The following is a 13,636-nucleotide window of genomic DNA, read 5'->3' on the forward strand; positions in this document are numbered from 1 at the left end:
ATTAATTATAGTTAAATTTAATTCTTCTCCCACATTACATTGGGTGATTACATTTAAAGTCATGCTATGTAATTTCAATTATTAAGGTGCTTTTACGCTAGAAGTAGATAAGAGTCCTCAAAAACTGTAAAACTTCCACCAATGAAAATGTGCTTGTCTAACAAAAACTTACCCCAATTGGGAAATAACGCCTTAGCCAGTGTGCAGCAGTGCTCCTCCTGGGAGACAGGGAGCTGTATGCCAGCTTTAGACATGCTCCTACAACTTCAGGCTCCAAGGAGACCAGTTGTACGTCTGTGGATGTTGCCCATTCAGAACTCTCATTCACATGTCAAGAGATCCCACCCACTGCTAATACAAAATCTGAACTGAGCACAGTTGCCACATCGCTAATAACACAGCCACAAACCAAGAGAAGAAGTTAAGCTACACAACCCCTCTTGACTTTTTGTTGGCAACTTCCCAAGACGTTTTTTAGTTCATTTCAATGGTGGGGAGAGCAGAAGTACTGAAGGATTTCATTTTGGGATCTTCATTTTAAGCACTGCTGGCAGCCCTCCCTCTGAACGCGTGTACACACACTCTCTGAAATAACAACCTATTAACATGACAGTTCAGGTATTTTAAAGGTGGGAAAACCAGTCTCTAAAGAGTTCATTGTTTGGGTTTTTTTAATTCAAAAGTAAACTCTTTCAAATGTTCCTTCCATTTAGCATATAAATTGAATCCATTTGGTTAGTCTTTCTAAAATGTAAAGCTCTTGTCTCTTCCAAACACACCCCAGGCCAGCTAGCAGGCCAGGACTTGACATACCTGAGTGAGGAAGCCTCCACCTTCTTTCACCAGCACAGTACAAACACATCTGCTGTCAATTCCTCATAGCAAGGTACACACACAGCCACTATATTTACTTGAGAGCAACTGTCACTATTTACCACCAATTACTATAATTTCCTGGGAAAAAGCTTGAATTCAGTGTGTTGAGCATCCTCAGCTCTGCCCAATGGCCTTGTGTGCCTAACTGAGCAGTGCTATTAGGAGGACTCAGGCATGTTGCAATGTCCAGGCAAAGCCACTTAGCTCATAAAACTCTTCAAGTACAGCTCCTTTCTCCCCATCAAGAAGGCAAGGCAACAGATACAGAAATGGGCCTCCTTAGAAATAGCTGTGTTATATTTTTCTCCAAACAGAAAAATTTGAACCTATTTTCTTTGTATCACCTTCCTCAAATCATCAAGAATTAACTTTTCCGAAACACCAGGAGCTCCTTCTTCCTCCTTGGCCACTGCAACCTATCTCGGTACACGTACTGTGCCTGGAGAGAATTCTTTCCCCAGGTCATGGTATTGCAATGGGGCAGCAGCAGCAGATTTGATGCGAGTTTTAAACGTAAACATATTTCCAGAAGAAGACTTCATTCACATACCATCACACCCACCTCTCTACATACACAACTACTGCCATCTCCTTGCAGGAATTTTATAGAAGGCCCTGACTTCTCCAAAGAGATAATTACAGACTATGTGCTAACAATTATTTTTAGGTCTCAAGGCAAGACAAACATGACACACATCAGTGATCCGTTTCACATCTCAAGGAACAACTTCAAATGTATTTAAAGCACAGTATTAGCAAAAAGAGCATTTTAACAACACTTAACCTGACACAGCTTTAAAAATACAAGACTATATTCTAGGGAACTATCTGAAGATCATCTTGAAGGTGGCAGGGAATATTGAGACCAGTAATATCAAAAGTGTTTACACCTGTTTCACTGGCAAAAGAAGGTGCTAAGCACGAGCCTGAGCCTTCAGAGTTCCCCTTGCCCTGGCCTTCAGGAGAGCTTTGTGTCCTTCTTCCACAGGCAAACACTGGTCTCTCCTCTTATTTCAAGCCTTGATGTCATTATGTAATTCCCAGCAGTGCTTCTTAGCCTTTCACATCCTGACTTCTGTTTACTGATGCACTGCTTCCGTAAGTGTAGTAGCACATCAACTAATTATATAGTAGTATGCCTAAGCAGGTTTCCCTTGGGTTTTTACAGAAACCCTTTGTATTTCCTAATTATTCAATGAGATTGCAACGATTTTTACTACTGCAATAAAAGAAACAAGAGTCTGCTGGCAATACTGTCTCCATACAGGGTGAAACTGGTATTAAAGCCATTGAGCCAAGCACACTTGAATGTTGGAGAATTCAGATTTAGTCTGGATTAACATTTTTATACACCATGTAAGCCATCAAAGTATGGACAAAAACCATACAAATGAAGAAGAAAGACTGGAACTGAAGAACTGAGATGACCTACTTTACATTTTACACTAAAGCAGATGCATTCAGATCAATAGCAAAGTCTCCACTGCCTCCAACACAATGCTACCACCAGTAGGCCAGAGCAGCCCAACAACTTTGTGTTCAGTTTCTCATGCCTTGACTTGTTCTGAAAGAGGACACGTGCTCTAGATACCCAAGACCACCTTCATTTAGTTCTAAGGCAGACATCCACAAACTCCCTCATTAATTTAAGGAAGAATTCAGGATTAAAAAGCAAACAAAAATAAACCAACCAATCAACCAACCAAACCCTCCCCCCACAAGCCGGAATAAACTACTTAAAGCCTGAACCAGCAAAACCACATCCAGCTTCCACACTATGCTCAGGAAAAGCAGTAAAAAAACCAATTTGCTGTGCCAGAGCTGGTCGGATTTTTAACTCAACGGTGTCTTCTATTAGGAGGGGTCATAATTAAAAACACAAATAGCTGTTAAAAGGGTTATCCTCAAAGATTCATAGAAGAGCTGATGTTGGAAGGCACCTCTGGGGATTCCTTGGTGCAGCCCCTGCTCAAAGCAGGGTCAGCTACAGCTCAGGGTTGCATCCAGTCAAGGTTTGAGTATCTCCAAGACCTGAGACTCCTCAACCTCTTTAGGCAACACGATACAGTGTCTGACCACAGACATAATAATACCTAAAAAAATTAAGCCCCAAGTAGACATTTAGCTCTCATTTATGCATTGTATATATCTTTTGCCCATCCTCAACAGTGTCACACATGAACTTCCTGTCACCCGTGTCTATACACTTCAGCCACACGCTCCCAGCAGAGCGGCACTGTGGACATCACCTCAACTCAGACGCTCTTACCCAATAACATTGGCAAGCCTGGATTTGGAGACACTGCTTTAAATCTTACTCTTACCTATTCCCCAAATCAGACATGAAGATGTGCCAGAGATAATTTCCACGTTATGAAAGCAGCTCTCTCTAGCATTCCACAGGGACCTGTCTGAAAAGCTGAACTGTATCTCTATACAGTTCCTTTTGCCCTGTATTTGTTCTTTGATGTACAAATATGCTACAGACTAAGTGGTGATCTCTTTGATGTTGAACTTTTATACTTTATTGCAACTAGCACACTTACAAGAGGAGCTGCCAGTCATTTTCCCTTCTAAACATTCACATTTCATGAGGCGCTTGCTTTATGAGTCAGATTTCTTAGTAACTTGTTTTCAGAATTTCCACAAGAATGGTGCTACTCTTCTGGAATAACTTGATTAAAACCCAAGACCCAATCAGGTTTTTCAAGTATTACAAATTAATACCAGCGTTAGCTAATATATCTGAATGTATTTAACACAGGATAATTACCTAGTCAAGTAGGCATTTCCTAAGTTTCTTCTAGACAATTCGGGCCGGTGTCTGGACTCTGGCAGTGACCAGGAGTAGTTGCATTGGGAACAATGGAAAGCCAAGGCAAGCAGATGTTGGTACCTCTCTGGCTCCTGTGCCAGCCTCCAGCAGCTCAGAGTTCAGGGGCTTCCAGAGCCAGACGCAGCCTCTGCAGAACAGCTTTTCATAATGCAGAGTATATACATAACATTTTAGACTGACAATACCAAGGCAGATTAAATTACAAAGTTAGTTACTTTCGTGACAAAACACTAATCAATGTTGGCAGGAATAAGGCTATAAAGTGCAAATTTACCACCAGGGCATGCTTGAGCTGCCAGTGTGAGACACACAAAGGAGTTTCCATTCTGAAACACTCTTACAAGGGCTTTTAAATCAACCTTAACAGCAGAAATTCTTCAGAGTGAGATTTTTGCCACTGAAAAGGTCTCTGCTTTACAGTGACCTTTATGTTTGGCTGGTTATCCCTTCTGTAAGTATAAACACAGGGGTTGGGAGGGAAAACATCAGAAGAAAATTAGAGTATTTTGGAACAGTTACAGGAAGGAGGGAACATCTCTCCCCATACTGAGTTCTAGGTTTCCACAACACAATCAGTACTGCTACTGATGCCCCTCTCCAAGCCAGCTAACTTAAAGCTGCATCGTCAGTGTAGCAGCCAGAGAAATGCACTATTTTGAACATTCTAATGTTAAAGGAAATTGAGGAAACCATATTGTAGCTTATTTATTTGTAGCAAAAGAGAAAAAAAACCTAAAATGAAACAAATTTGTTACAGATATTGTTTCCTCTTTTTCAAAAATATCTAGCAGCTCAGTGACAAAATGTATGTTAAGAGGAAGACATCCTCAAAGGAGGGAGCACTCCAGGCATGCCGGGTGCTGCACCTCACCTTCCTGGCTGGGACCTGCAAAGTTATTCCCAGAGATACCAGTAGATTTAGAAGAGATTTGTTTAATTAAGAAGAAATCCTTCCCTATGAGGCCCTGGCACAGGTTGCCCAGAGAAGCTGTGGCTGCCCCATCCCCAGCAGTGTTCAAGGCCAGGCTGCACAGAGCCTTGGGTGACATGGTCTTGTGTGTGGTGTCCCTGCCCATGGCAGGGGGGTTGGAACTGGATGATCTTAAGGTCCTTTCCAATCCAAACCATTCTGTGATTCTATGATTTGATAATAATTAGAGCCAGTGGTAGAAATACCATAAACATCCCATCCTGAGGGCCTTTTCAGACCCAGACAAAATTTAATTCTCAGCACACACCCAAATTCTGTCATGTAGTAAAATAACCCACCAAGAAAAAGGGAAGAGTGAAATATTGCTTGTGTGTCTGAGAGTTTTCACACAGAGTTTCCATCGAAGCATCCTGTACAGGAGGCAGGAGAGGGGATTTTGATCCTCCCTGATCAGGAAAATCAATCCCTTGACTGCTCCAGCCCAGATCTTTTCCATGCTACCGGCTGCCAGGGTGCTGCCAACCGCTGCTGTTATTCCTGCTATCATCAGGGAGCATCTAAGGAGGGAGGAATGCTCATAGGCTATTTAGAAGGCGCCTATGTATATGAGGTTTCTCAAACGAAACATCTCTGGCTCTTTAATTAACCTGTCTGGTTTTCTTCATTATCTGTTGATACAAGAATCCATCCAGCAGTTATAAACATCTTTATGTACTCACATTTTAAGCAAATACTTTTAATTCAACAACACACACGGTACTAGAAAAACTCTACCCAAAGCTGCACACAATGCACCTCCGTCAATCTAACAATTGCAGGGAGTGTCCTCTTGAGGGAAAGTAAAACTGAGCGTAAGCTCAGCTACTCCAACAATCACCAACAACCTGCCCCTCTTCCATGGTGTGACCCTGCAGCAACAGGGGCAAACACACCTCCAGCACTCCAGAGTCCTCCAGCCTGCTAAACAGTAGCTTCACTCACATATGTATTCACCAAAACTGTTCAGTAACTTAACATCCAGCATGCAGCCATTTCTACAGTGAACTGGAAGGAGCTAGTCCAAGGAGGGGACAAGCCAGTGGCAATCTACAAAAAGCAGTTTTCTGCAGTGCAAAAGATGTATTTATTAATTCCCACATTGAGCTTGAAGCAATCGCTATAGGTTTACTAGAAAATGTGCATTTTCCCACAGCAACTACTCTGCCAAACTGAACACAAAGACGAGCTCATTAATTTAGCTGAATGGAAAAACGTACCCATTATGAGTAACATTACAGTTGATGAAGGAAGAGAGCAGCTACTGCTGCTCCAGTCAAGTAGGAGAACAATTTATACCATCCAACTCTAAGTCAGAACTGAAGCATGCAAATGTCCGTGTACAGAAAGGGAACTCCAAATGGTCTGATCACCAGGGATCACTTCTCACCAGCTTTCTACACTCTGCCTAGACAAAGAGCTTCAGGCAAAGAGCACCTGGGGCTTAGAGAGAATTTACCCTTCTCTTGGGGTGAGAAGATGGTAAACGACACTTCCAGTCATGTCCCATTAGGCATGGGACCAGGCAGAGGAGGCTGGACAAGAGTCAGGTAAACACAGGCTCATGTCGGTTTTAGGCATGCTCAATGCACAGCACGGGATCAACTCCCAAGACCCTTGGCAGTCTCACGAAAGGTGCCACATGCAATGAGAACTTGATTTCCTATTGGATCATGTAAACCGCACTAGGTCTTACACATAGCAAATGACACTTGAAGGGAGAAAATTGCTGAGCCAATCCCAGCTTCCCTGGGGTCTGGAGAAAGAGGTGGAAATTCAGTATCACAAACACATGCCCAGGCACAGCTGTGTCCCCTTTCAAACTGAAGCAGAGACTGAAAACCTGAGGCCCTGCACATAGTCCTATCCCCACTGTTCCAGTCCATCTATTCTGAAACCCTGGCAGGCAGGCACACGGCCCATGTTACTGTCAGCCAGACAAAACTCCAGCTTGAGGTCCCTTAAGTTTTAAAGGACACTCTGACCAACCCTCTGTCACAGTGCATCTGTCTGTGTAAAGATTTAATGCCACTTTTCCACCTCCTCATTTGAGAATGATCAACTTCTTCTAAAGTGCATAAATAGAGAGTCATGCAGTTGGCTTTATGAAGCTCCTTGTCCCAGGTTTCAATGGCAATAAATAGCCCAGTATTTCAAAGAACACAAACATTACTCAATAATTACGTGGCTGATACCCTATAAGTATGCTGACTATTCTATTTGCATTGTTCAGAAGTGAAGAGGTTAGACTTATTTACATCCAAGTAGCTTTAATTAAGCTTTGAGATAAATGCTCTTAAAATGAAAGCTGGGATGATTATACCTCTCTCAACACTGATTTTAGCCTAGATGGCTATGTACCTGGCATGACAAAAGGCCCAAAGGCTGGAACCACACAAACACAGAAGAGCCACAAGCTACGGGTCCTGCATCACTCTCAACCACACAAAAAAGAAAACAAAAATGCAATGAAATTGTGACCTTGCTGAAGCCCAATGCGTAAGTGTAGTGGAGCGAAGCTGCATGTACAGAGTAGCAGCAGTGTGGGCTTGCGCTAAGGGGAACTGCACCCAGCCACATTCACTAACAGCAGTGAATCAATGGGCTATGTTTGATGGTGAGGCACACCGTGACAGTGCCATGGAAGCCCCACACTTCTTTGGGGGGACTCTTGCACTTGTGAGAGTTTTAAATGCCAGAGACGCACACCAGACTGTATCTGAAGAATGCAAGGAGCAATAGCACCTCAGAGGCTGTAACTGTGTGTCTGGGAACAGCTTCAGCTTTGTGCTTCTGAGCTGTACACAGGCACACAGTGAGAGGTGGCAGGGTGCAAGACCGAAGGCCTAACACTCACAGCACTGGACTCAGGTTTTCATGGATACCCATTTACTCCTGTCAGCATGAATGCTTCACCTGCCCCTGACACCAACGAGCAAAAGGGAAACAATCCTGGTCGAGTTACATTCTCCCACAAGCTCGGAAGCTGTGTGGACATCAGTGGAGCCGGGCCATGTGCTCTCCCCAGCACACTGCCTTATCCAACTCCATCAGCACGCTCCCCACTGCAGCCAACCCCTGCACTGAACTGGCGAACAGCACAGCACCCATGAGTCACTCCCTGCTCCTCTCAACACGAGGCGCAGGTACCCGGGAAGCAGCCTGTGTCTGCCCCCTGCTCGCAGCCTGGGTTCTGCAACACTTCCGAGCGCCCCGAACAAGAAAAGGGGAGAAAACCCAACCACCAAAACCAGGCACAAACCCCTGAGTAAATTCAAGCCTTCGCTAACCACAGGCACTAGTCCCTCCCAAACAGTATGAAACGCAACAAGAATGTCCATCTGCCAGGCCCCCTAACAAGGCTTTCTGCTTCGACTTTTCAGTCTGTGGGTGTTTGAGGTTCTTTTTTCATCCAGCAAGCAGAGGTCTGCACTGTACAGTCACCTTTATCTCATGACATACCTATTCTGGGAGGACAGAACCCTCCCACCCCTCTTAATCCTTACTGCAAAAAAGAGAAAAGAATTATCTTCAAGAGGGAACAAGAAGCGTAGGAGACATTCTGCCCCATTAATTGTCTGCATACCCTTTAGATATCAGTCCTCAAGGAAAAGACGGATCACAAAAGGAAAGAACTACTGCTTGCATGATCTCTGGAGTAATCAGCTCTAATTGCAAACTACAGCTTACAGATAAATACAAGAAAGATGCATATTCATTTTTTCCCTCTCACTGCAAATGAAACAAACCTGAAGAGAACATCATTCTACAAACCTAGAACACCTTACCTCATTGGAATGCAAATAAACCAAAAACCAACACAAGGCATCTCAACTTCCTCTAATGCTAGATAGAGAACTGCAAAGTCAGGCCAAGTTGCATGCACCAACTCAGGAGAGACAAAAAGACTTGCCAGTTTTGATTTAGTACGTATAGTTTAGAAACAAATACAGCAATTTAGAATTGTTGTGTAGTGCAGATGAAATACTAACAATGCCAGTAATTAGTACATGATAGTGATCGTTTCTATACTGCACTTTAGGCAGGAGAAGCAGGAAAGATGATTTAAAACCCCTTAAGGTTAAAATGTGTTACATCATCCCAGGGAAAAAAACCAACCCAACAACCAAACAGGCAAGGCTCTCTATAATAGGGAATGAGTAAAGAAATCAGTCTTTCTTATACACGCTAGGGAATACTTGATATAAAGAGGACTCAGTTCTTGACAGAGGGCTCTAGACACTACTCTCTAAACTAATCAATGCCAAAGCAAACATTCACCTCCCCACTGAACAGCCAAGCTGCAAAGCTGCAGGCCATGACCCTGCATCACACTGAACCAGCTGCATCTCCTCCTGCCCCGCATCAGCTCACTGAATAAAATCTGAAGACATTTCCTATTTCTGCAAAACCCGCACCCCAGACACCAGTGAAGCTCAACTACCCACCTCTACAGCCTTTTTCTTCAGAAAGGTTTCATCTGTTAAGGGCACAGAAGTTCTTGCATGGTGTCCACAGACCACTTCCACCAAAACCACCGGTTTTGCCCCAATTATTTAGAATTATCTTAGAAAAATTACTGTAATAAGTATATTGTAATAGTAATAATAATGTAAAAATACTGTAATAATAATGACTGTATTGCCAAGCCAGCTGGAATAGGTTCACCCTTTTAGCTAAGCAAGAGCTGCACCTAAATGTAAAGGGTTCGATCTAGTGAGATGTTCAGCACCCACATTTTTCGCTGACTTAGAGGACATAAGGATTCTCCAAACTTGAAAGGAGTGTCCCCAACTGAGACTTGTACGGAGCATGCAACCACCTTTGATTATCACCAGGTGAGACCTAAAGACAGGTTTCCTCTTCTTTTACTTCCAAATCTTGAGTCTTTCAAAGGGCCTGAAAAGTGCATTTCAGCAATAAACCTCAAACTAATCTTAACCTCTGAATGTGATGCAACAAATGTCTTAGGTACAAGAAACTCATTCAGATCAGTCATATGAAATTAAAGCAGCAAGAAACCAGCCTCTCAGCTAGCAATTCCAAAGGCCAGATTCTGTTAATATTTAGTCAACACAAATTCCGTATCAGGGTTTTTGCTAAATTGGGTTTAGCTTTCAATAGTGCCACAGTGAAGGCAAATTTAAACCCACTTCGCTTTGTAAAGAAAGTTCTTTTTTAAGCCTATGGCAAGATATTTTTCCATAGCCAGTTGTTTACTGCTGAAAAACAGAGTAACTACCAAGGTGCTGGCAGGCTGGTGCCAAGCTGCATGACACAAACCACGGCAAAAGGTCAGGCTTGATGGGCTCCGAGCAGCTCACCCACAGGAAACGGCGCTGCAGAAATCCCGGCCGGCTCTGCACAGCCTGGGTCCAGCGAGCGAGAGCAGGGAGGTGGCTGCAAAGCAAGCGCTGCAGCTCACAGAGAGGGAAACCCTGCTCGGCTGCGGGATCTAACGATCAGGTGCACTAATAAGGAAACCAACAGAGTCTGTTCCCTTAAATAGGTACTTTCAAATGGTTGTCTTTTCATTCAGAGACTGCGTCAGCTGGAAAACAGGCTGTGCTTCCCACAATCCAAGCACAGAGCCCCAGAGCGAAACAACCTGCCTGACAAACAAGTAACAACTGATTCTGCTTGTCTCGTCAACCCTCCAAAATATAGCAGCATTGCTGATGTCCACCATGTGAAAGTCAGGATTGGTACCTCAAATTCTACTTTAAGAATAAATACACGGAGGAAGAAAAAGCTTGGAAAATTTCCATCTACTTCCCCACCAATCTCCATCTAGAAATATCCATATGAAGATAAGTAAAACTACTGGTAAGTTGATTTTCATACTTTAAAAACTCATCACTGGACAGACTGCTTCTGTCCAGGCCTTATGACAGCACAGAACAAGCACTGCAGCTCTCACCAACCCCGAGCTCACTCATCCCTGCCTCTCTGCAAACTAGGTACCATAAAATGGTAAAATAACACACTTTTGAAGGCAGCTCCCTCCACCTTGGGCTCACTTCCAGTAATGCACTGGCATGACAACCAAACCCATGTTTCTACGCTGGCACAGAGTATTTGTTCACCAATTCAGAGCACTTACTACTATTCTCCTTAAGACAACCTTGAAGATTCTGCCAGTGGAGACTCTCACAGGAATAAGCTTTGTACCAGTGAATATGCTGACAAAATGATCCGATTTCTTTGTAAACTTTTACTGGTAAGGACGTAAAGTTGCACTCTGCTTTCAAATCTGTCAGCTGCTTAACTAGCCTGCATGTGTTATGAACTGAATCTTCTACAGACCCACAACAGTTAATAAATAATGTTAAAGTGCCCAGTCATTATACCTTCGATGCTTAACCACTGCCTATTTTCTTAGAAATAGATATAACACCTCCCCTTCCTCTCTGCCTGAAACCAGAAAGCTGCCATTTCTTCTCACACAGCCTGTCTTAAAGCCATGTCCAGCCTCTTCATTGAGGCAGTCTGCTTTCTAGCTCTAAGTACACCAGTGCAGCTACCAGTGTGCTGACAGCCAGCCAACATTTTTACTCACTCAAGCCTCTCTATAGTCTGGAAATCTAAGGACTTCCCAAAACGAAAGCAAGCCCCTCTACCAGAACAGTATGGTGCATGGAAAAAAAACCCTGCGAATCTATTTCACATTGTACCAATTTGGGCTCCCTGAACAGCAACAGAAAAGGAAGCAATACTCTTCTTTTTCACTTAAAAAAACCCTTAAATAATCCAATACAGAAATCTGTAACATCCCGTGCTTTCCTGCGGATCATAATTTTCTGTATTTTAACATCAGAAGTGTAAAAGATCAAAAGAGCCAAAAGATGCCACCACAGCTCTGAGAAAAAATAAAATATTCCGTTCATCATTTTATGCTGCTCCCTTGTCCCTTTGAGCTTATAGAAAGCTGCATTCCCCATGCTACTTGTCTACTTCTCTCAAACTACAACCCTGGACTGTGGATCTATTATCTGATGGCAGGCAGAGGTCACTTTAAGACAAACAACACCACACTTCCTCCAGCTGAACCCTGTCCAGCAAATTACAGAAGGGACAAGAGACCAAGAAAGTTGTTCAATGCACCAGAAAACTAAGTAGGATGAAACAGGAACGCAACGTACTGCATCCGTACTTGGTAAAACAGACGGACCCAAGCATTTTTATAACAGAGCCCTTAAGAATTAGACTTTAAAACCCAAAAGCTGGGCTCTGCCAAGATGTTGCATCAGTGTGGAAATGGGTTTAAAAGTCCCAAAAGAGTAAAACCAGAAAAGCAGTATTTCCACGTTGAACTGATGAAACCCGAAGTGCCCTGCCTGCTCTTTCACCTGAGCATACGAGGCAGCCACCCCCCGCCACAGTTTCAATTTGTAGACTTTCCTCCCTTTATTTGTTGTTTATTTGCTTTCATAGCTCTAACAGGCCTATGAAGGATATCCTGAGAAATTCTTACCGGAGCATGCGGAATCCTGACTGCTAAAATATCCATATTGCTTGCACTTCACAAACCACATTTCTTTTGTTACAGATGCAAGTATCTGAATCAACCCACTTACATTTTCTTGCCAAATACGTTCAGCATGGCTGATGATTAATGAACACAGTGCTTTGCTTTTTGTCCACAGAGGCTTCTCTCCCAGAAAAGGAAGCCTCGCCACTGAGAATTCCCGTGGCTGCTACAGGGGCATGTTACCTGCTGCTCCCGCGAAGTGGGGAGGGAAAAGGGACCAGTCTCTGCCTGAAGCACAGATCAATCTTCTCTTTCCAAGTAATTTCCCCCCCCTTTTTTTAATATAAACTTTACCAACAAAACTCAAAAAGTATTTTAAAAGGTACAGATTTAGTATTTGGGGGGGTGGGTGGATATTAAAAACAGGCGTCCACAATAATACTCTTTAGATTATTATGAAAGATCGCTCTATTTGAATAAAATGGTTATTGCCTTTAGATCTTTTAACAGATCTGACTTTAAAACCGCACAGTGCAAAGTTCTGCTGTGGACCTGGCTTTACTGAGCAGCCGGGCAGACAGAAAACACACCTCTCAACTTTGGATTTCTCACCTAAATCTTGGTTTGCGTCTCCCCGATCAGACCCTGCCCCTCGACAAGGGCTCGGCAAGCTGAGAAAACCCCAGCTTTAAGAAAAGAATCAAAATCTCTTGAGTAGCTCCGATTCCTTCTTTTACTCCAAAGTCTTTGCAAAACGAGCAGCTGTCTCTTAAGACGATATTTTAGCCCCATCAGTACGTACAGGATGCTGCGCATTGCTTTCCCCTTTACTGAAGACAGATTTCACAGCACAGATTTTCTACACGGGTGTGCGGAGGGCTCAGACAGCTCCTCTCCATGTTAATCATCACCTCTCCCTCCGAAGAGCCGCAGCTGCAGATAAGCTATCTCTTACCCTCCAACAGTGTAAAGTGCAGCGGCTCCGCGAGCCGGTTACCGCTCCAGTCCCCGCCGCCGCCTCGGCCGGGCGCTGCCCGGCGCTCACGGCAAGGACCGAGCGCCCCCCTATCGCTCCGAGAGCTCCTACAAACCTGCCCCCCGCTCCCAGGGCGCCCGCACCGACACCTCCAGGGCCAGCACCGCTCCCCGGCCCGGCGCTCCCGCAGGCCCCGGAGCCGAGCGGTGCCACAGGCGCACGGAGCGGGGAGGCCACGGCGAGCGGCAACTCCAGCCGGCCCCGCCGCTCCCGAGCCGGGCTGCACCGCCCGCCTTCCCCTGGGCTCGGCTCCCGCGGGCCGCTCCTACCTTTCATCGCGGCGAGCACAAAACACATCATTTGTCAGGGGCGAAGCGGCGGGGAGCAGAGCGGAGCGCGGCGGGCGGGGAGGCGGGCCGGGCCCTCGGCGTGAAGCACCAGCACCACCGCCGCCGCCTCAGCAGCAGCCGCCGCCGGCCGCCAGCGCAGAGCCGCGCCGCGCCGCCATCC

General features: G+C 44.7%; 1 protein-coding gene across 4 annotated transcripts in view; it reads right to left on the reverse strand.

Annotated features, from left to right (window-relative positions):
- The window catches only part of RORA (RAR related orphan receptor A), a 400,239-nt gene that overhangs the window by 58,132 nt on the left and 328,471 nt on the right, over positions 1-13,636 (reverse strand). The window contains exon 1 of one of the 4 annotated variants that reach the window (XM_065688645.1): positions 13,456-13,528. The exons of the other annotated variants lie outside the window; for them this stretch is intronic. Coding sequence (XP_065544717.1) covers positions 13,456-13,486 — 31 coding nt within the window. The 5' untranslated portion in view covers positions 13,487-13,528. Of the gene's footprint in view, positions 1-13,455; positions 13,529-13,636 lie in introns of those variants that run through there. 4 annotated transcript variants of the gene reach the window in all.

Source organism: Lathamus discolor, chromosome 8 (genome assembly GCF_037157495.1).
Source record: "Lathamus discolor isolate bLatDis1 chromosome 8, bLatDis1.hap1, whole genome shotgun sequence".
NCBI lineage: Eukaryota > Metazoa > Chordata > Aves > Psittaciformes > Psittacidae > Lathamus > Lathamus discolor.